This window comes from Seriola aureovittata, chromosome 15, assembly GCF_021018895.1.
Source record: "Seriola aureovittata isolate HTS-2021-v1 ecotype China chromosome 15, ASM2101889v1, whole genome shotgun sequence".
In the NCBI taxonomy this organism is placed as follows: domain Eukaryota; kingdom Metazoa; phylum Chordata; class Actinopteri; order Carangiformes; family Carangidae; genus Seriola; species Seriola aureovittata.
Genome location: NC_079378.1, coordinates 18,832,119 through 18,855,483, shown reverse-complemented (window position 1 = coordinate 18,855,483; position 23,365 = coordinate 18,832,119). Strand labels below are relative to the sequence as shown.

Genomic DNA, 23,365 nt, shown 5'->3' with positions numbered 1-23,365 from the left:
TTTTTATTTGTTTTGTTTAACAGCAGTCAGAACTTAATTTTACAGGAATGAGTGCATATTGTTAAACAGTTAATTTAACTACCGTTAAAACTCCCCAGCATTGTTAATGGAAAGAACTGAACAAAACTGTAATTTTAAAGAACAGAGCCGGTCATTTTTCTATGGGTTGGTCCTGTTGTGTAATTTAATATGGAGCTGGACTTGACAACAGCGGTGCAGCTTCTTCTGTGTCCTAATAAATATGATGGATGCAAAAAAACAAAAACAAAAATAATTAAAATAATTTTTGTGCTATTTTAGTTTTATTTCATTATTCTATGCTGCAGGATCTGCAGGACCAAATCATCTTTAAATAATCTTGATCAACAGATGTCCATCATCATCATCATCATCATCATCATACCATACAAATACCTAACATTGTCCCCTCTGGTCCAACAAACAACTGCTGTAGAAGAGTATTAATAACGCAACGTTCTCAGAGCTGCAGTAAACTGTTTACTGTCCAGTTACTGATGTTATAACGATTGAGGGTAGAAGGGAAGTAAAGTATTTATTGTAATAATTGATTTGACAACACTTGATTAGAAATGTGTGTAAGAGCCACACAAACACAGACATTAGAGAATCTTAAATCAGCTTTATTATGTGTATTAAATTTGTTTTCCCACAAGCTCTCTCTCTCTCTCTCTCTCTCTCTCTCTCTCTCTCTCTCTCTCTCTCTCTCTCTCTCTCTCTCTCTCTCTCTCTCTCTCTCTCTGGGCATTTGCACAATAAGCTGAAATCCTCTCTTTCCTTCGTACTGGATTTGCCATCCTTTCCCGCCTTTTGAAAAGCAATTCATGTCATCTTCAAAATGTGATTCTGATTAACAGGCAGCCGGGGAAAAAAACCATGTGGAGAATAGGCCATGCAGAAGGTGATCAATTAAAAGATTAAGCGTTTTGCAACACATGGACGCATCTGCATTTGGGCCTAATAGCAGGGCCATCAGCTCATTTTCAGGAAGCTTGCCGCCTACTGAAAGCACACTTCTCACATCAAAGCATCCACGTCTGCCTTAGCTTCCCAATGGGCAGAAAGGGATGCTAATTTGGCCCCCTTCATGTATAGCAGTGAAAGACTCCTTCAATTAACTGGATTTCAATGGCAAAAAAACGAGTAGGTGGGACCAAAAAAAAAAAAAAGATGCAAGAGACTCAGTCTGGATAGGCAGTGTTTCTCATTAAATTAAAAAGGGCTTGGTCATTTGTTTCAAACCGCACATCTGAGGACTTAACACTAAAAACACAGAGCTTCAAAGAGTCCATGATGGGTTAAATAGAGACTATAATCTAATTAAAATATTGCACAGAGGTAAATAGTGCTTTGATAATGATCTGAGGGTTCAATTAGTAAAATGAGCTGCTTGGGAGTGTTGTGTGTTGGGGAGGAGTTACTACTACCAACATGGCTACAAGACATAGGGACCAATGGATGAAAGAAAAACAAACCCAAAACAGAGACTATCTGGATTACTGTAGGTTTAACAGTGATGTGAATAATGTAATGCGACTGAAATAACAATATGGGAAGTGTGGGCATTAGTCAGTGGTCTGGTCTTAAGGTTTAGTGCTGTTGGTGAGTCTATGACTGCTCAGTGTCAATGTTGACACACAAGAGCATTCAAGCTAAACCCAGCAGGTTTTCAGTGACATTTAATGATATGACAATGACACAAAGTCTGAGACACCACTTACAGTAATATCTGACTATTGAGCAGGTACATATCTCTATATACAGTTACGTTTGATTATATTATTATTATATTATGTATAAATGTATCTACTAAAATCAGTCAAATGTATCAAACCTACATTCCGTACAAAAACTCTAATCTTTAAAAGTTTGAGACAAGGCATGACAACACCATTAATCCCACAGCGCAAAGATTCATCCAAACAACTTCACACTCAGCACTGCACCTCCTTTGGTCCTGAGCAACACACCCTGCAGTGTGTGCGGTCAGTTGGTTTATTACTGCCGGAGTTGGCTGCTCTACTCCAATCACATCTGGGTGTTGGCGTAGAAAGTGCCATCGCCTTTTCTTCAAACCCTGACATGCACATATTCCCTATAGGTGCCACATAGATACGGGTCACATCAGAAAATAAAATATTTACATCCTTAAAACATGTTTTCACAGAGACTCTACAGAGCACTTTCTATGACTGATTTGTTAGAGGTGCTTTACATATTTCAACATAGTTTTGGAACCAGTAATGTTGAACTAGTTAGTTATTTTCACTTTTTCTTACGTGTCTTGGTGGACATTTTGAGAATCACGTCCACTTCCGGCTTCCCCTTGACCAAATCTGGATTTCATGGTTCAGTCACTGCCAAATTTAAATTTTAAGATAATCTATGGGTGACATTTTCTGGTATCAGTGTTTAAAACAAACACTTGAAGCGATTTTTTTGATCTGTTAACACACAATATTAACAGTAACACAAGACACTGGCTGAGGCTTCAGTTCTTCTCAGAGATTGTCTTTATCTAATTTATCATAATTATGTTTGAAAAAATGTGTGAAAATGTGTATGCAGATTTGTTGATGTGACTCTAGGCCTGGCTAATTTAAAAAGGCAGAGCCCGGGTTCCATGGTTACTGTAACGTGAACTGAAACTGAACCTGGCTTCAGACGGCAGGTATTTTTCTGAAGAGTGACACAGCCTGCTTTTCTTCCTCGTGCCGTTTGGTAAGGAGCTCCAGTCTGGTCAGCTGGGCCACATCCAAGCCCTGCAAGCAAGGAGCGTGCTCAGAAAAACCTTCAGCCTGGTGTGTCTGTCTCTGTTTTGGTTGAGACTGGACAGGGGGTTTGGCTATGGTCTTGGCATATTCCAAGGCCTACGAGACAGAGAGAAAGAGAGAAGTTCAAATTACTAAGTTGTGTATACAAGCTACAGTGAAAAATGGCCCCGGTCCTCCAGAAATATCCACATCTGTCTACTATGTTCTACAATACAAGGCACACACCAGGCTGAGGAACTTTAATGATACACTGAATATAATACATTATATGTTTATGTATAATTCTCCATTGGTGACAGCATAACTGTTAGTGGAGTTAATTTTGTAAAACATTTAAACATTTTGAAAAAATTCTCTTACAAAGTGAAATAGCAGGTGCAGAGCAGGTTCATTTCAGAGGATCAAATTAAAGCCTGTCAACAACCCACCCAACTTCTGACCAGTCAGATCACTGGAAAACCAAAGACATATTATTCCTACAGGATCCTGACAAGGACAAAACATTTTTACAGTTAAGTGATAAATAATATACTAGCAGTAGATATTTTCAGAGATCAGTGAAATCGTTTCGCTGCTTCTTTCCACATGTTCACTCTGGTTTTAAAACAACTTCTAACAAACACTAAACGAATACATACAGTGATGCTTTTATTCTTCTTCCATTACTGCAGCCCAGAATAACATGAAGAGACTCTGTGATGAAAATCTAATGAATGAACATGTTGAGTCAGTTTGACCTCATCAGACATGATGAACTACTTCTCTTCTCTTTGACAGCAGCAACAGTCCCACAATACTTTTTTTTTTTATGCATCACATATTCATAACAATCAGTTTGATCATCATCAGACAACAGAGAAAAAAAATACTCAGTTAAAAACCTAATGATTGTTGTTCTACTTTATTGTTGGGTCTGACAGTGTTGCTCAATGTAATAACTCGCTTCTTTGACATGAAAAGATATCCTGGGTATGTTAAACTCGCTTCATAGTACAAACCTCAGTTGTACAGGATCATTTCATTTTTTCTTATTGAGTCTGTCAAACATTTATGTGACATGATGACCATACATGCACATGAACGAACACACCCATAAATACAGTATGTACATACTTGCCATGAATTGGGGACCATACACATGTGCACATCTATGCAACACATGTAAAATGATTGTGATTTTATTTTGTCATTTTGTCAGTGTCATGATTTTTATATTATTATGTATGATAATGCCACTCTTTATTATGTTCTCAATTGAACTAATGTACTCTTGGTAGTGAAGATATGTTGTGACCTTTTAAAGCCTAACCAGGGGCAGGAGTTATAAATTAGCCTTGGCTACAAATCCTGCATGCAACAACACACACAGATACAGATTAGACATACAGATTAAAAAAAGGTTTATTTGATATAGACAAGCTGATGTAGCTAATGATAAATGTATATTTAATAAGAATTATTATTATTATTATTATTATTATTATTATCTAAAACCATGTCAATGTTCTAACCTTCATGGTGAGTGATGGGTGAACAGCAGAGCTCCCTGCACTTTATAGATGCTCTTTATTTGGGTAGCAATGTGAAATAGGGGCAACAGTTTCCAGAATATCAATTACTGTAATACCACTCAACTAAAATATCATCACTATATACTGTATATATCCCACTAACTCAGTTCATTCGTAAAGTGCTGTCACACATTTCACTTTTATTTTGATGGTTTAATTTGATCCTCTCCATTGATGTCAGTCACCTGTGGTCAATGTGTGCTCAATTCACAAGGAAAAATGAAAATTACACCAAACCAAAAAACAAGTCATTTTTTTACACTGTTTCACTTGTTTTTTCCAGTGTTCATGGACATCGGAAAAACGATTTTCTCATTTTTTTCATTTTTGTTTTTGATAGGAAAACAGATCATTTCATACCCTGACCAACAATGCTCCTCGATTCCATGTACATACCTATTATACAGAATGGCAAGGCAGAATAAAGGCGCAACATTCCCGCCTTGAACATGCTGTTTAAAAGCGGGGCTGAATTTACAGACACACTCAAAAAGTAAATACACACACACCTTCATCCTGGGAACTTTCTTGTCACTGCCTTCCAGGTCCTTGGCTGGTAGAAAGGGAATCCTACTTATCTTTTTGTTCTGCTCACGGACCACATTTGAATACAGCTTCTGTCGTTTTATTTTTTCAGCATGATGATGGTGAAAGAGTGAGAGGGAGTGAGAGAGAAGAGAGGGGGGGGGAACAGAAGCAGATTATAAAAGGGGGTTTAATTAACTGAGCCATTTCTCCCTTAAGGCCCTTCCCTTTGTGCATCCCCTCGGCAGAGCCTCTCCACCTAGCCCAACAAAACCAAACACAGCTAGCCATTCAGCGGGCCTATCCACATTTACACATATCATTCACTAATAGGTTTGGCCCTGGAGATGCACAGGACTCAATCTAGTGTAAATTGGCCAAACATGCTCACTTTTTACAACTGGGGATTAACAAAAGATATATCAAAGCACAAAGAGCACTTAACTTCTTTGGGGTACTCTCATTTGCTTTGTATTTGCAATTTTATCGGTGGAACAGCACGGGGGCCTTTAAATGATGAACTCAGACAATTGGAAGAGGGTCAGTGGATACACAATGACAGTAGTGGACATCAGGATTTAGGCACAGGAGACTAAAAAACAGCTAATCATGTTTGTCCGAAAAGAATTCTAATCACATTTTTTTTTCCATATGAGTCCCTCCTTATAGCTTATATTGCCTAACAGCAAATCAATACAACATCCTGCTACGTAGGGAAACATGTTCTTCTCTATCATCCTCTCTTTTATGGCTAGAAAAGGCAGCGAGGTTCTCAAATATAGAAAGCAGAAAAATGTAGTTGCTACATACCAAAGTCAACACGGGGATTTCATCCTCATATTAGTGAAAAGCTCTATAATTCATTTTTAAATGCATGGAAAAAATACAAGACGGCTAACATGGAAGTTACAGGGGTTGATGTGGCTTCTTTCTGCCCAGTGGGAACAAAGAGTGATTCCACATCCACTTCATTCTGTCTCTCTCTCAATCGGAAGTTTGTTTCAGTTTTCTGTTTTGAACTTTTTCATCTCCTGGCAGTAAGATTACCCACACCTTTCTACATGTGTTCAGAATAAGAAGACTTTAGAGAGCATAAGATGTGCTGCCAAATGCAGAAGCACCTTTCCGTGGCCAAACACAGATGTGGCTGTGTGTGAATAGTTTTACCAATAGCCCTTTTAAATGTTCAGATATATTTATTATTTCTGAATTTTTACATCTTGTTTATAATGATTTTTCAGTTTACATACCCTAAATTAGCCACTTAGCATCATCCATCTTCAAGATCCTGAAGTTTGATTGGATCTGTATTTTTTGAATGCAATCAATTATACACTTGATGTCTGTGTAAAAACCCTGACCTCAATTGTTTCCAATATAATTTTCTGATCATACTCCACACATCTTGTCTCCACGTTCTCCACATTCTTTACATCACAGTAACATGAATACATTTTCAAGGAAAATACAACCAAGTCTGACATATCAGCAGCTGTAATCCAAAGTACAGGAAGTGGCATCACCCTCCAAACACCAAGGGCAGTATAACCAGATTACAGCCATGTTGATCATGCATTTTGTGTGAGCAATTTTTGGATCTGTGTGCAGAGTTTTGAAAAATAAAAATAGACCTAGTTTAGAAAATGTTTGAAAAACCAGTTGTAAAAAACTGTACTTGTAAATTCGCACAATATAATTGCTGTAGGTGAGTAAATCAAAAATGATAAACATGGAACTATGCATAATAAAAATAGACAAAGAAAAATATGCAATCAAACTTAGAACATATTATATTTATTTACTATAGAAACTGTAACATAATGTATAATTTATTATTCATTTTACTTGTTTTATTCTTATTTATTTTACTCATTGCTGCCTGTTGTTCCTTGTATTGACCAAAGTGTGCTGACCTGTTGCCTCTGACATATAATTACTTTTTACTGTAAGTTGTGTGTATGGACTGGGTAAGCTGTAAAAGAATTGTCCTTCTTGGGATAAACAAAGCTGTCTTAATCAGAAACTGAATCTGAATAGCACCAATTATAGTACAGTAAATTCACACTACTTACAGTATATATGTATGTACTACATATTGTGTGTGTGACTAGCCTTGAAAAACTGTCTTGATAAATGAAGCCACATAACACAAACTGGTTGTGTAGGTCAAAGAGTTACTGATAATGCTTGCTGATATGGTAGTGACAGGTGCTGCAGTTCAGTACTTACTCTCTTTTCAATGGCTGTGTAGTCAGGATGCGGGCCTCGCAGATCCATGTCTGTCTTCAGCTTCTTGTATGCCAGACAGACAGATAGATAGATAGATAGATAGATAGATAGATAGATAGATAGATAGATAGATAGATAGATAGATAGATAGATAGATAGATAGATAGATAGATAGATAGATAGATAGAGAGAGCGAGAAAGAGATATAGAGAGATAGAGGGGGGTTAAAATGGTACATTGTTGCACTAAATACAGTGATAGAAAAATGCCTGGCAGATGACATGAAAAGAGAGAGAGAGGCTCTAAGTGAGTGACACTGTCGTCACCAAACATTTTGTAAAAATAAAAATAATAGCTTTCTCTCCTCAGCTATTTGAGGAAGACTTTTTCACACACAGAAACTGATTTTATTTTTTTTAGCTATGCTAGTGACATGGCTCCAGGGATAGCAATGGCAATGCCAAGAAATTTTGTAAAGATGCCCAGAGGATGTATCCTAATGACTTTGATAAGCCTCTGTCTTTTCATCTAGCACCAACACTTTTCTCTTATTCAGTGAATATCTCAAAAATTACTTGATGGATTGGCTCAAAAGTCTGTCGAGACATTCATGGTTCTTTCCCAGGCAACGCATCATAATGACTTTTCTAGCGTCAGCATGTCACTTATTGCCATGTCTATGGTATTGAATCAACTGTCTCAACAACTATCAGATGATTTGCCTGGAAATTTGGTTTAGATATACTGATATGTTCCCCTCAATAACTTAGTGATCTTAATGCTACTACTACTAACATTCACATCAGCAGCATCTGTACTTTGTATTTAATGCTAATCATCAAATTTTAGCACAATAACAGACTAAATGAAGATGTTGATTGTGGTGAACCTGCAAACTGTTAACATCAACAGGTTGACACTGTCATTGTGAGCAGAATAGAATTAGCATTTAGCTCAAAGCACCGCAAAACCAAACTGCAGCCTCACAGAGACATGACATGGCTGTAGACTATTGGTATTCTTTAATGATACTTTTACACTCAAGTGATTATACACATGATCCTTGATTGTGCACTGCAGTTCAATGAGATCACCTCCTAATCAAACAATATGTTTACTATTGTTATTTAGATGGTAAATTTGTGTCACTTTAAAGGGTGTTCCTTTTATGTATGTCCATACTGGCTGTCTGAGTCATGCTAGTTATCCAATGTATTCAAAATAAAGCAGGACTCTATTATACTACTATACATTAGTTTGTATGCACCAGTGTTTTTTCCTTAGGAAACCAAAAAAATAAAAAAAATAAAATGAAACAAATAGTGTTTAGAGTGCACACAGTGCATGAGCTTTTAAAGGACTTTGCCACCATACACTGCATCACATACAATATTTCCTTATTAGGCTCCAATATGATACTGGGGTGCTTTTCTCAGGAACACTGATGCTGAGATGAATTGAACATGAATGAATTGATACAAGTCTTATGGGCAAAGAAATGATGACGGATGACAGATGTACTATATAGCGTTCCTTCACAGGTGCTGGAGATGATTTGTGTGTGACCATGTGTACATGGGTGCATTCAATCCACAAGCTGTCCCAGACAAAAGGGAGCTAATCATTCCAGATTGCACTGGCTCCTTTTAGAAAGGAGGATTTCAGTTTGCTGGACACAACAGGGTACCTTTCTTTCCAAGCCCGCTCCCCTCTCTCCCCAACCCCTAAGTCATGCTCATCTGCTTTCACGCAGCCAGACTGCTTTACAAATTGAGCCTGTAATCTTGTCAGACATGATGGCTAACATGGTGGGAGAGATGGAAGGTCAAGGGGTGTTCCTGTGGTGTTAGTCACCACAGGAGGACTATATGAAGGCTCCAGTGTGAATGCAACCCTAAGCATTTAATCATATGTTCTAGCCTTTCTTGGGTCCACCTATCTGAACTGTTCGTTGGTAGGTGATGTAAAAATTATACAGCAATGTTATCAATAACATTATTGTTTTTTTGTCATAGTAATGAACAATAAATAGGATACATTATACATATAATCAATCTGTCTCTGTTCATGCCAGAATTGCCTTGTTTGCCTGCAGTTGGTGTCCTAATGCTGTTGGGAATCTTTTGGATAGTTTGTCATTTCCAACAAGTCCTCCAATCTAAACAACCATATAGGTGCTTTTTTCAAAAACCATATAATTTGTTTTTTCATCCCTCTGATACGACCAATAGGAGTATCTCCTGAAATAGCACCCCTATGGCAGCATGTTTACCGGACCTCAGTTGTCACGGTTACCATAATAAACAAGGCTGTACCGAGAGCGGCGTACCCAATGTTGCCGTGGTTACTATAATAACGGTCATGGCTTGGTTAGGTTGAGGCACAAAAATTACTTGGTTAGGTTTAAGCATTAAAACTATTTGGTTAGGGTTAAGAAAAGATCACGATTTGGGTTAAAATAAGTAGTTCCTCAACATCAGATGATCTTTGCTGTCATGGTTACAATAATAACAACGAAGGTCATGGATAATAAAAACAATATAAACTACTGGTTTCACATGGGAATCAAACACCAATCTCCTGTGTCATATTCCTATGTGGATTTTGACACTCTTTATACTATGTAACCGCACTTTTCCCTTTGCTCCTGTCATAATAACTACGACCACTAGATATTGCCTAACAACAAAATGTAACTGTGGAACATAATAATCTGCTGCACAAATGACCTGTGGGCTCGTTTTTTCACAGGAGGACAGTCTCGAGATCCCGTAACTTACTTGTGTTATGGCAATTAAAGCACAGCAGTGAAAATGCTATGTTTTAAATATCATATGTGTGTTTGTATGTAGTCCGTTTACAGCAGTGCTGTGGTTGATTTCACCTGTAACACTTCACTCGAACAACATTAATTATTTTTGCAGTAGTTAACTTGCACTTTAATTTAATAACTGCTAACGAGAACTAAATTTGTCGACCCAGGAAAAGGCAGGTTTGCTGAGTCACTTTCCACTCACTACTGCACAGTTCAGTCCCATAAACCAGAGAGGGGAGAAAACAACAGCAGCCAAATCATTAAATGCAAATGGGCTTCTTTAGTGGCCCTGCGCCTCACAGACTCTCTCCCCTCTAATCACCTTATCCTCTAACACATCTTCAAATGGCTTTCAGAGCCTGCAGCTCTGTGGTTTATATAGTCATCATCTTATAGCAATTAAGTGTATCTTAGTGGCGCTAGACAATTAACCTGATGTTTTATGCCCTCTGTTACCAGAGCACTCCTGCTGGATTATGCAGTCCCTGCTTGGACACAGCTGAGGGGATTATTTGGGACTTCAAAGGGGAATTTATTTGTGTAACCTCTCGTGTATGTGGGGATTAAAGGTGAATGCCACTCAACTGAAGAATTCATGTCACTTTTGTTAAATGAAACTGCATAATGTGTTCTTATTTTTCTAACTTGAACATGATTATTCAGTATGTGCTGAATGAGTTTTCTGGCCCTGTTTAAAACACAGTTTAAAAATGCTAATGAATTAAGTACATCACAGTATCTTTACACAGCAACAAAACAAAGTTATTCCAAGTCATTGACCGTTTGTGACGCAGCATTAAGAACCAGAGTGCAGTCTAAATAACTGTCACCACTGAAGGTCTACAACCACAAAAAAGGGCTACATAAAGGATTTATATGTTAATGATGGGAGCAAACATTTGTTATGGTGATTTGGGACAACACTTTTTCATTGAGACTAGTGCCAATCACTCTATAGCCCAGTGGCTCCCAAACTTTTTCACATCAAGGACACCTAACGTGACACGAATTAGACAACGGACCCCCATTTTGTACCAGGGTCCCGAATCCAATAAGATTTTTGCTTTTAGATGTTTTATTCCAGAAAGTGTTTGAAACCCATGACTAAAATAGTCGCACATTCTGTCATTGTATTGCTTATGGAAGGAATTATAGTAGAAACAAATCATTCACCTTTTTTTATGAGGAACTCCCTCAGGGACCCCTTGGGGTCCCTGGACCCCACTTTGAGAACCACTGGTATAAACAATGTATGCAAAGCACCCTGTATGCTTTCTGAATACTCAGTGGAGGTATTTTTTGTTTTTATCTGATTAGATGTCAGACACAGAGACAGTTTCAGACACACAATAATAAACACAAACATGTTAACAAACTCACAGAGAGCACATACCTTGTTAGTAACTCTTGCCCTCAGCTGCTTCAGTTTCTCCATCTGAACCAAGTAGCTGTCGGAGCTGCTTCCATGGATGGGGTTGACTGTATTCACACTTTGACTAGGGTTCATCTTAGGCTCTTTTCCTGTCATTGGCTTCCCTATAGGCGGAAGAACTCTGCACGAGCCCAGGCCCTGTGACGAGGCAGTAGTTGGTGTCCTGGTAAGGTTTTGTGGAAACTGTTTGGTGTGAACCTCATTTAAACTCAAAGTCTGGTCATCACCTTCACAGGATGGCCACTGTAATGCAGTTGTCCTGAAACACAAAGTTATTGGTGGATTGGTGAATGAAGGGCACCATTATAATAGATAATGATCATGATAACATTTTCATATAGTGTATCAGACACAGTTTTTAACTCATTTTCTTTGTGTCAGTGCCAGTGCTGTCATTTTACATAGAATACAAGTTTGCTGTCATTCCAATGTTACTTGAAATGTTATTCGATGCTGTAGTCATCCAGTTTTTTCAACAGGATCCTCAACATGTAAAATCTTTCTCACCTCTGGTCAATAACAAACAGTATAAGTGGTTTACCTTTGCCATTGGTTAGGGCCACTCTCCAGGTTTCGGTGATGAAGCTGTGCATTTAGCCCTTCCTGAGACATGTGGGAGGACCTTCCTGGATTTGTTAGTTGACACCCTGGGTACAAGGCAAGTTGAACGTCAGATGGGGGGCTCCAATGAGGACGACCATGAAGAGATGCTAAGTTGATGAAGGCATCCTGGCCCTTCTGCTGGAGTAATGAAAGAAGATTGGATGATGTGTTGAGGTTGATGTTGAGGTGGATGGTGGGGGGCAAAGGCTGTGATGAGGCCATCTTTTTAGGTTTCTGCTGCGTTACATCAGCCGGCCTTGCTAATAGGGAACTCAAACAGTCTCCCAGCTCAGCTTTGACCACCACGGCAGGGGATGGCTGCTGTCGAGAGAGGTTGGGGTATTCTTTCCGCTGGGCTTTTTTCTCCTTGTTGATCTGGGTGATCTGAGGTTAGAGTGGGATTAACAGTTTGAGGATAACATTTGTTCATTAATGTAGTGCATATAGAGTGCACAGGGGTGTTAATTCACAAAACCCAAACATATGTCCATATGTCCACTGTTTCTGAACATTTACTCCTCTGCCTTTCTGTGAAATATATTAAAGTTTAACACTACCTATTTCTGAAGGTGGTGTGAAGCACAAAGCTCCAACTCTAAATTTACCCATATTTACAACACAAACAAAGCAAAAACAGACAAACAAGAGCTCTGAGTGAAAGGCACAATTCTTTCCTAAGAATAAGAAGGGCTGGCACTCTTCTTTGCATGAACTGAGCAAATTATGTTGCACAAGGTCTATGAGCATGTATCTCATGCATCTAATGCCGCTGATTTGGCAAACGCCAGCTTTTCCCATTCCACTGAGAAAACATTAACACTCCTCTGCTTGGCAGTGTTAAGGTGGCTGCTCAAGTGCTCAAAATAATAATGCTTCTCCAACCCTCTCCTTTTTTACTCCGACTCCTCTTTCTGTTTTTTTTAAACCGTCTCTGTCAAGCTCCAGTGAAACAATGCCATCAGTGACTGGGTCCACATTCCCTAAAGGAAACTAAAAGCCAGGGTACTGTGCAGCAGCTAGATGATGTTTGTTAGAACGTAGGCAACCAAGCTTCCACACCCACAATACTGCAAAACAAATTAGATTTTATTTGATTTTTGTAGTGTTGTTTGGGATGACAGTGTCAACCAAGTGAAAAGAATAGAGGAGGGGTCCTACCCATAACTGCTGTGTTTTCTGGGGACACATCAGCTCGGGGGCTGAGCTGTCCTCCTGATTTTCTGCAGTGGCCGTCTCCTTAAGAGTTTCATGCACCTTTAAACAGAACACAAAGGTAAAGCGACATGCTGATACAGAAGCAACAAAACAAAAACAAGTCCTTCATATTTTTCCTGTCTATACACCGGAACAAATATCTTCATTAAGACCAGTGCCAGCCTATTGACACCTATACAGGGGGATCAATATTGCATCCATAACTATCAATGCCTGTCTTCTTCATTTCAATTTAATATTACATTAATATACTATTGTAGTTGTTCCTAATGTATCTATTTCTGGCATGGAATATGTTGTGTTAATGCTGTAATGAAAAATCATTTTGTTAACTCCAGGACTTCCCCCAGGGGCAGAGGACCATCTGAGTGGATCGATGGTATTGACAGGCTGAAGACTTTTCACTGAATACCTCTAATTCGGTGTGGTTGAATAGGTGAAGGTCAGGAGGAACAAGTGGATCCAGGTTGAACACATCTATCACGTGTGTTTGCGATTTCATCTAACAGGCTGAAATGTTACGATTATTCTGAGAACAGAAAAATTCTGGGCTCTAATGGACAAACCACCCAAACCTAACAATGTTTCGATAAGTTAGCTGTATGATCCTTTGTCTACAGCTTTCAGGCTAATTTGGATTGTTTGTTTGTTCAGTAATTGAACTATACATTAATTCACAAACAAAATAGATGGATCTTTTGTTTTCCAAATGACTTTTAGAAAATTTGGATGCTGTTACAGATGAACGAGGACAGAGCAGCTGTTTGAAGATCAGGAGCAGGTGTCAGTGACTACTGTATGTCCACCAGTGTATACACACACACACACACACACACACACACACACACACACACACAAACACTTTGTACCTCTCACCTTTACCCATTTCCCCTGCCATTGCCTTTTGTCACCCATTATAAAAATCCCAATCAGTTGAGAGCAAATGATAGGCCTGTATTGCATTTAGAGCATGGTAAGCTGTGTAATATCTTTTCTACTAAATTGGGAGGCCCGTAATTGCTTCTCTGCGAGACGATGTCACAACAAAGTCTGGCAATTGCAGCTAGTGTATTACCTCCTGTACCCGGGAAACATCTGCTTTTCGCAATGAAGACTTCAAAGAGACTGTGGATCTTGAATTGCATTTAGCTGCTATTGTGGCCAGCCCAGGTAATCTTGATTAGGTGTTTAGGCCGAGGCAGGGTATACAGTGGCAGAGAGCTCCCCAGAGCTTTGGTCTAAAGCTATTAAAAGATTGTACATTATGTTCCCCTGGCTTTGAAGTGAGGGCCTGCAAGAGGAGAAGGGACTCTGAGGGCTGAGTGCAATAGCAGAAGATTGATCTGCTACTTCTGTCTTTATCAAAGGAGGCCTATGCCCCGTTGGATCCAATCATTGCTACCGCCACTCTGCCACTTGTCCGGGCTAAACATTTGCTGCATTAGGAAGTTGTGTACATTTAATAACACGTCTAATTATAACAAGTTGCCTTCAGATGGCCACTCTCTTCAAAAGACCAAATGGGTTATTTTAAAAGGGCCTTGTAACAACTGGCTCGTCTGGACTCATATTGATTTGTGAAACTGATGCGATTTGTACATGTGGAGTGTTGCTATCTTTTGCAAGTGGAAACAGACAAGGAAGAGCTGGAGGACGCAAAGGACGCTCTGTGATAAAAGTGATGTGTGGTTATCCTAATTATGAATGAATATTGTTTTTGGATTTTAAGATGTCTTTCTCTAACCTTCACTATTAAGATTTTTCAAAAATCTAACATATGTATTATTTCTTTGATCTTCAAATATTTAATTTAGTGTGTGTGAAAATAAACTGTCCTATTTCAAAACAAGAGACCAGAGAACAAAATGTCAATCTCACAAAGAGACAGAGGAGGCTGCCTTAATAACAAACTAGTTACTCTGTAGACAGTTTGTGTATTTAATTTCAGGTTAACAAATTTCACCTTGAGCGATTGCCACTAATCACTTAATTCAGTGTCCTATTCAATAATTATCCAAAGAGAGTTTCCATGATGTTGGCTTCTAAAGAGTCTTGGATCTTGAACTGTCCAAGTTCATACAACTTTCATGTGTTAATTCAGTTTTAGGGTGGATTGTTTTTCTGTAAGCATGCTAATCACAGCGCTACAGTAAAAAAACAGACTTTAGGGAGATTTGTTCTTATTACAAAATATGGTTTTAAAAAATGACTTTGTTTTGAGCCGATTTCTGATAAGCTTTGTTGATATGTTACACTTTTGCCGTAACACATCCGATCAATTCATAAATTAATCCTGTAATGAAACAAGAAACAGACCAAATGCAAATTGGTACCCCCTTCTTTTATGCCCTATGTCCCTCATTAAGTAAGAGACGTCTTTGGGGAGACGGAGAAATGGAAAACTAACAAGCGAATTCAGAGGGAAAACGACAAAACACAAGGGTTGAGGAGAGGGAAAGGCTCTGGCTCTGTTTACCATTGCACAAAGCTAACGGCTCTTGACTATGTAAATGGTGATGATATGAGACATTGTGGAGGGCTGGGGCTCAGATGGGTGAACAAGGTTGTTGGTATTATAGCCAGCAAACAGTCTTGTGGCCCAACAAATGGGGAATGCGGGCCATCCTGACCAATTATGCCACTGTGCCAGGTGCAGGGATGTCTAAGAGCCTATTGGTAACCATGCGTCTCTGATGTTCTTGTTGTACACATCAGCTCATAATAAGCACTGCATAGCCAGACATGGCCCTTTTCATAAGGTGGAGGAGAAGGCAGATGAAAACAGCTATGCTCCTTTGCCAAATTAATTTTCCAGACTGGGTCAGAGAAAATATCATAGAATATAGGCATAAGCATAAGCTCGGCTGATGAAGAAGCAAGGAAAGAAGGAAAAATAGAAAAAAAAAATGAAGGAGCTTGTTCCATATTCTGCTCATGAGACAAGCTGCATTCAAGCAACTGCCCATTAATAGTGTCCAAGATTAGAATAAGCTTTCAAGAGTAAATATACTGACACTTGGCTATGTGCATAGTAAATACAGATATAAAAAATACATAGCATATGTTCAGCATGTGCACTCACAAGCCCCACAACTGACCTCTATGTTTAAAACATCTTAACATTGTTAGAATGTAGCCAGGGTGCAATGGATTAAAGTCCCTGCAAAACACACCACACCACTATCATCAGGATCACCTTCATTTAATAATACTACAAAAACTATAGTTACTGCGTAAAAAAGGAAAACATCTCAATCATAACTACAACCTCATCTCCTCTGTGCATTTCTGAAACAAAAACAACCTAAATTGTAAAACGAAAAAGCTCCTTCAAAGAGGCCAGTACATTAAATAGATATAGTTAATCTGTCCATCACAAAACAATGACCTGTAAGGATGTTACCAAACAGATCACAAAAACACAATGTAAACTGTCACAGTTTAAAACTGGGATTTGAAGCACTTATATATTTTATCCCAGTATTTCCAGTGGTCTGTCCCCAGTCAAACTTAATCCTCAGTCATGCAACTGCAACAATAGCACAGCAGTCCAAGATTCATTATCAATACTAGTGCAGCTCCTGGTGTCTGTTTCTGTAATTGCAACCTGTTTGAAGAGAGTGCCTGTTTGAGGGTGACCGGTACTGTGCTGCTGTCACATTTCAAAGGTCAAATTCTTATTCTGTGATTAATAAGCAAAAGCTGTTGGTTGAGAAAACTACATTCTGTATACACCTCACTCACATTAATGGGCATCTGCTGTTTAAGTGAATACACCCTCACATAGGAGCCACGTTTGGATGTGCTGCGCCCCAGGGTTGTCTTGTTGCGTTCCACTATGTCCTCCATGGGTCTTTCTAGCTTCTTGTTCGATAAAACATCATGACTCGTCAATTTGGGTGTGTTGGTTTTCTGGATGGGTCTTCCTTGTGCGCATCTTGGTTCTTCCTGGTAGTGGGTCTGAAATTCTGTAGTATCAGTTTCTGGTGATCTGCATTGTAAATCACGGTTGTGACATTGGGTGGATGTTACAGAGTTAGTCTGACCATCTTGTGGGTGAAGGTAATACGGCTGGTCAGACTCACTGCCAGCCATTTGAGGTGTCACCATAACAGCTTGACTTGTGTCTACACTGTATCTGTATCCTCCTTTTATTTTCCAATCCCCGTCTGTCACCACACGACTGACTAGAGATCTCCTCAGGGACTTGGTAATATTTCTCAACAGAAATCTGTGGACTCTCATTGAAGTGGCTGTTTCCCTTCAGCTTGGTCCTCCAGTTCGGGTCATAGCGCAGGTCAGAATATGCATCATCAGAGAGCGGCCAGCTGCGAGGTTAGAAAAAGACAATAGAATAAAGATTATTTTCTCAATACAACCAGCCTAACACTGAGATTTGCATCAGTAAGTCACAGCTCTATTACTAAGCTTAATTAACTATACAAATAAAAATAAAAAATAAGAAACTTAATGCAATTATAAAATAATATATTCATATATTTATAGTATTATCTTAATTTCATTATTAATAATTGATTTAATTGTTGGTAAGCAGCTTTATCAATGATATTTCCATTTCCAAAGGAAGTTTTACAGACACCTGAATGCCACATAATCCTGTACTGAGAGGTCAAAGGAACAAGAGGCATTATACCATTATTAGAATGATGATGTCCTCAAACAAAGTATTAGGCCTTATCAGAGACTTCTGAAATTGAAACAGATGAGGGGGATTATGAGCCTGTATTTACAGATAATTTTCGTATTTTCACCTCCAGGCTCACTAATGAGAGTGTATTTGAGAGCTACTAGCGGGGGAATGGTTCACAAACGGCAATTTTCAGCTTATGAAATGGCTTGAAAATTGCAGGCTAAAATGCTCTTTCTGATGGTGATGAAAAGATCTCATTAAACTAAATAGCAGAGAGCCTCTTTGTTGTGCTTACTGGGAGGACGAGGGGAGTCTAATTCTCCTGCCGTGATGTTGTGCATGGGGGGGGCGGGTTGCCTAGGTGTAGGGCCCTTCACTTCGATGAGGCCAAAAGGGTAAGGGATGTCTCTCTAATGGCTAAGACTCAAACAAGTTGTAGAATGCATTATAGACAACATTCAGCTAGGCGTGATGTCTCTAACACATGGCAAAATACCACAGCCCATTATTTCTTGCCCAAGATACAGAAGCCTAAATACAAAAGCCAGTGAAATGTAGTGACAAACACTGAATGGGAAAACGAAAAACTGGTCATGCAGACTATACTCAAATATCCTTTTGCAATTTTGGAGTGAGATATGAGTAAAATATAGTGAGGAGGGATGAATGGAGTTGCTTAAATAGGAATCTTTTGCTTGAATAAGGAATGCCCATTGGGTTTGTAAACTATGCAATGGCTTTGTGTGAAAAGGCTTACCCGCTTTGAGGAGGCAGTAGAGGACTATGAGAACATGATAATGGAAATGAGACTGTGTCCACTGCCTTAGTTCTATGAAATGGAACCTTTTGTGAGAAAATGTCATGTTCATTTTCCTCTGAAACAATGTACTTTGGAAGCGAACCCACACTTGGTGGGCATCAATCTGCACAGGTTAATGACGGGAAAATGGAGAATGGCCTTTTTCTATTTTGGAGGGAGATGACTATCAGACGGGGTCTGAAGGAAAGAGAAGAGGAAACAACGGTACGAGTTGACAAGATTGCAAAAACAGATGAGGTGTTGTCCCCACCATAGATGCCTACCTCACTCCCTCAAAAGAGTGAAAGAGAGATCTCCTTTACAGCAACAATGATCCACGTTAATGGACCACGAGTGACCACTTATTGTGATTCACCCAAACAAAACAAAAATCTCATTTCCCTCAAATGAAAGCTGTTATTCTGAAAGCACCATTCTCACTAAAATGTATGATTGGTGCCTGCATCTCATTAAATCACTGACACAGTTTCATTGTTAAGTGGTGAATGAATGCTATTTATCTTTTATCATCCATGTGCTGTTTAAAAGTAAAGGGTTTGATTGCTGCTGCATTCTCCTCGTTGTACTCCATCTAAGCAGCACTATTATCAGCTTAATTTTAATTAATTTGCCATAGACAGTGAAAGTGACAGTCCAGTTCAATAGGCAAACTGATCAAGGTCAGGCACAAATCTAACTGTGGTGAACATCTTATAATATGTTACATGTTTATAGAATTATTGTAATAGACAAGGCTACACAGCCAATGATGTTAGATTGTCTCCACAACAGTGTCTATACCCTAATCATCTCGACAATAAGCCAAAGTGAAATTAAGATTTAATCACAAAATAACAAATAATTCAGTCATTTTTTACACTATTTTCACCAAGAAATAAAGCAAACGCTGCAGATTCTATTTTAACAGTCAGCCCTTACACGCCACTAACATCAATTACTGCCATCTACTGACCAAACTGCAGAACTCCATATCAGAATTAGCAATACATATAGAGTCAGTTAATGGATATGTCGGGTGATGTCCTTCTTTATTTTTCAATGTTCCATTAAAGGCCAAAGGGAATAGTATTGTGTGTGTGTGTGTATCCAAAGCCTGGTATATCTCACTCTCCCATTGCACAGAGCTCAATGAGCCAGACTGCTGCACTGAATGACATGCTCCTTCATTACCATGAACACACACAGTGTAGCTTGATTAGATTCAATGCCACACACTCTGTCCTGTTGCCATATATGCCCATCATTGCACCAAATGCACTATATACTCATGTTTTTAATTGCAGCTTAGCTGTTTTAGCGAATAACCAAATCTTTTTTAAGGTCGAATCTGTGACTCATTTTTAAAGATTTACCTCCTCAGTAGGAACCAATGGGTTTCAAGCTCAGAGCCATGGACATGGTTGGGAAGCCAGAAAGTACTGAGAGACTGACTTCACTCTGATTGAACTTTGACCTGCAAAATCAGGAGCCTCTCCAGTTAGTTTGAGAGAGAGGGGTGAAACTGGCCCTCTTCGGGAAATATAGATTGTTTATATTCTCATTTTATCACTGCACAGCAAAATAACAATAGCAGCATATAGGAGATGCTTCAGACAGAGAACCAATGGGATGGCAAAACTAACTGAGGAAATGACAAAGTTTTTGTATTGTCTGGTGTGTAAAGAAGTAAAGAGGAAAACTCATTTAAACTAATTTATAAACAAAGTTAGTGAGGGTGTCTGATTTTTCCATTTACATGAATGAATGAGTCAACCTCAAACAGGAATCTTCTATATATTCATGATCTTGAGCCTCTTGAGAAATTGTCCATGTTAAATATTATATTGTTTCCACTTATATTGACATCACTTACTCTGATTTTTGTAACTCTTGTACAATCATGGAAAATGTTTAACATTTTGCCTATAGCTTTGTTATTACACTTAGTATCACTGATAGCCATTTACCCAATTTGTAAATCTGGAAGTATGTACAGTGGGGTCCAAAAGTCTCAGACCATTTTCCCATTCAAGTGAATGGGAAAGTGGTCTCAGATTTTTTTTTAATCTGTTTTTGTCATACCAGTTTTGATAATAAGGTTTTCCTGTTCATTGTAACTGTTCTGTTGTTCCACAAGGTGGAGCCACATGAAATAAAATCATGAGTAAGAATCACCTTCCAACAGGGTAGCATTTGTTTATGAAATGTTAAAATCCCATTTTTACAAAGATTTAAACCTCCAGTTTTCTTGAATATGTTTCTGGGGATGTGAAACCATGTAGATTTAGTCTGTGGCATAAAAGTGTTCCATTTTAGTTTAAACACTAATCCAAAAATCCAAAAACGTCCAATAATAGATTCAAAATGTATTTTGAAGATAATACATTTGCTTCTCCATCTAAAATTGTAGTTTACAGAGTTGGCCTTTTAGATATTTTGAGAAGCAATATATAAAGAGTGATATGGATTAGCTAGTTTTGATACACCTGCAGATTTGGCCAATAAGCTTCAACCAGAACTAAATACAGTGCAATCAGAAAATACTCAGACCCCTTCAAGTGTTTCACATTGTTATGTTGCAGCTTTATGCTAAAATTAAAAAAAAAAAAATTCCCTCATCTACCATCAGGTGCCTCCCATTTTTCTTGATCATCTTTAAGATTTCCACACCTTGTTTGGAAAGGCACACACCTGTCTATATAAGGTCTCAAAGCTGGCGCTGTCTGAAAAAGCAAGCAAAAACCAGGCCATAGGATAGTCTCAGATGAGCGCAGAGGCAGGATCTATCAAATATCAAAACCTCGAAATAAGTTAGTGTTGTTGCACCTCCAGTTCCCTCATCCCAAACTCAATGGGTTTAATGAATGGGATTTTGGTTATATGCCTGAAATAAGAAAAATTGTTTATCTCCTTCAGGCCCTGCTAAAACCGCAACCACTCATTCAGCCATCTTGGTTCCTGCAGGAAACATGTGTCTTGCCAGGTTTAACACAGAAATGAAACGGAAGTGTATTTTGGTCTGACTGCACTGTAAATGAGTGACTGTGGGCAAAAATATACCATTGTGACTTGTCATGGCATTAAAACGCATGGATGGAGTCAATAATAATGATGGCACCTCACCTTAGATGTCCCCGAAGCCATGATAGTGTGAGCCAGCAGTGTACCGGTACATATGTATATATTTACAGTGTTTCCCATAAAGTTGAACAGAAACAGAACTTATACACCTAAACGGACTGCAGTCATCCTTAAGTCAAAACTTCCCTATTAAGGTCAAATAGCTTAAGGGGGGGGGGGGATTTCATACTAATATACAAATTATTGTTAAACAATACACAAATCTTTCTTTCATACAGACAAATTTCTGAAATATCTGTCATATGTTGCTTGTTTTAAGATAACAGTGAGTACAACTGCCTTTAATATATTCATTTCAAGTATTGTCGTTTTGCAAGGCACCACTGGACACCTCACTGTCACTGTAATTGTCATTTAACCTCACAGCCAAGAGAAATAAGAGTGAAAAATTAAGTTAATTCCTCTATAGAAGCTCCGAAATTAAAGAAGAATGCGATATAAACAATGCATATCGTTTGTAACCTTTACGAATTGGGAAATAGCAGCGTTGTCCATCATCTTTTGCCATCACTCTGCAATAAAAGCTAACATTGTCTGTAAGTTCGCTTAGCATCGTGTTTTGCCAAACGACGAGCAGAGGCTACAACAGGCTGGAATAGGCCATGAACTAAGAAGAAACTACCAACTGCATTTCTTGTGTTTACAATGACCATTAAAACGTCGTTAATCTGTTATTCATTTCATTAACTATGCAGATAATAAAGCAAATTATTTTTGTTCAAATACTTACCTATTTTCCTCTGTCACTAGTCTACGCAGCACTGCAACCATGGAAACATGATGCAAACATGCTTGTACACATGTTGCCTACATGATTTCCAAGACTCGCGAGGAGGCGGAGATAAGTGGTTGGGGTCAGGTTAAGCATCAGAAAATACTACTGGGGAGGAGTGTGGGCAAGATTAACTTCGTATTAAGGTAAATATAAACACCTGAAGACGAAGACTTTACCCTGAATCTGCTGTCGAGTTTATATGGAATCAGATTTGTGCCAGTATTATCGAACAAAACTAGGAATTTGAGAGAATAAAAATCGATCAAACAGAAAAAAAAAAAAAAAATCTCAAAGTAAAACGTATAACTTGCAAACAAATGATATTGTGTAATCGTGTAAACTATTAGTCTTTTACTTTTTTGATAATATGTCATTTTGCTTACAGTTCCCTTTACTTCTTTCTCACTGATCACACGGACTTTTGCTCTCACTGCCGGATCTACGGTTGCTCTGCCAGCTCTCTCCTTTGCGTTGCCTGACTTTTTAGTTCTGACCAAATGTATGGTTCTGACACAAACCACTCGCCTGGGCGGGGTTTTCAGAGGTGCGTCCCCATTGGCTAATGATGAGTGACAGCTGAGCTCAGTGACCCGGATGTTATTCAGTAGGAGCAAACATCCCACCAAAGATCCTACTGTCTCTGGTAGATGGTAGATGTGTACACTGTGGACATTCAGAATCGGTTCAACATTTGCTGTTACAATGTAGGGGATATGAGGAGGAAAGAAAGGCTGTAAGAGCAGCATTAAAGAGGGCTGTGCCAAAACTCAATGTTGACTTTGGCTGACTGCGCATGACTTGACGGTCAATGTGAGAG

At 38.7% G+C, this 23,365-nt stretch overlaps 1 protein-coding gene across 6 annotated transcripts; it reads right to left on the bottom strand.

Annotated features, from left to right (window-relative positions):
• Positions 1-734: 734 nt before the first annotated feature.
• Positions 735-23,024, bottom strand: jhy (junctional cadherin complex regulator). 6 transcript variants are annotated; one of them, XM_056396584.1, is made up of 9 exons: positions 22,504-22,907; positions 16,927-17,510; positions 13,126-13,221; positions 11,906-12,351; positions 11,326-11,623; positions 7,118-7,180; positions 4,873-4,980; positions 2,673-2,888; positions 735-2,113 (listed from the first exon to the last, which is right to left on the bottom strand). In XM_056396584.1, exons 2-8 carry the CDS (start codon positions 17,425-17,427, stop codon positions 2,679-2,681), a joined length of 1,722 nt encoding a protein of 573 aa, XP_056252559.1. In that variant the 5' UTR covers positions 17,428-17,510; positions 22,504-22,907; the 3' UTR covers positions 735-2,113; positions 2,673-2,678. The 6 variants fall into 6 exon arrangements, with proteins under 6 accessions (XP_056252559.1, XP_056252558.1, XP_056252557.1 ...); XM_056396583.1 differs by lacking the exon at positions 22,504-22,907 and adding an exon at positions 22,932-23,024 and having other exon boundaries at positions 735-2,888; XM_056396582.1 differs by having other exon boundaries at positions 735-2,888.
• Positions 23,025-23,365: the final 341 nt, after the last annotated feature.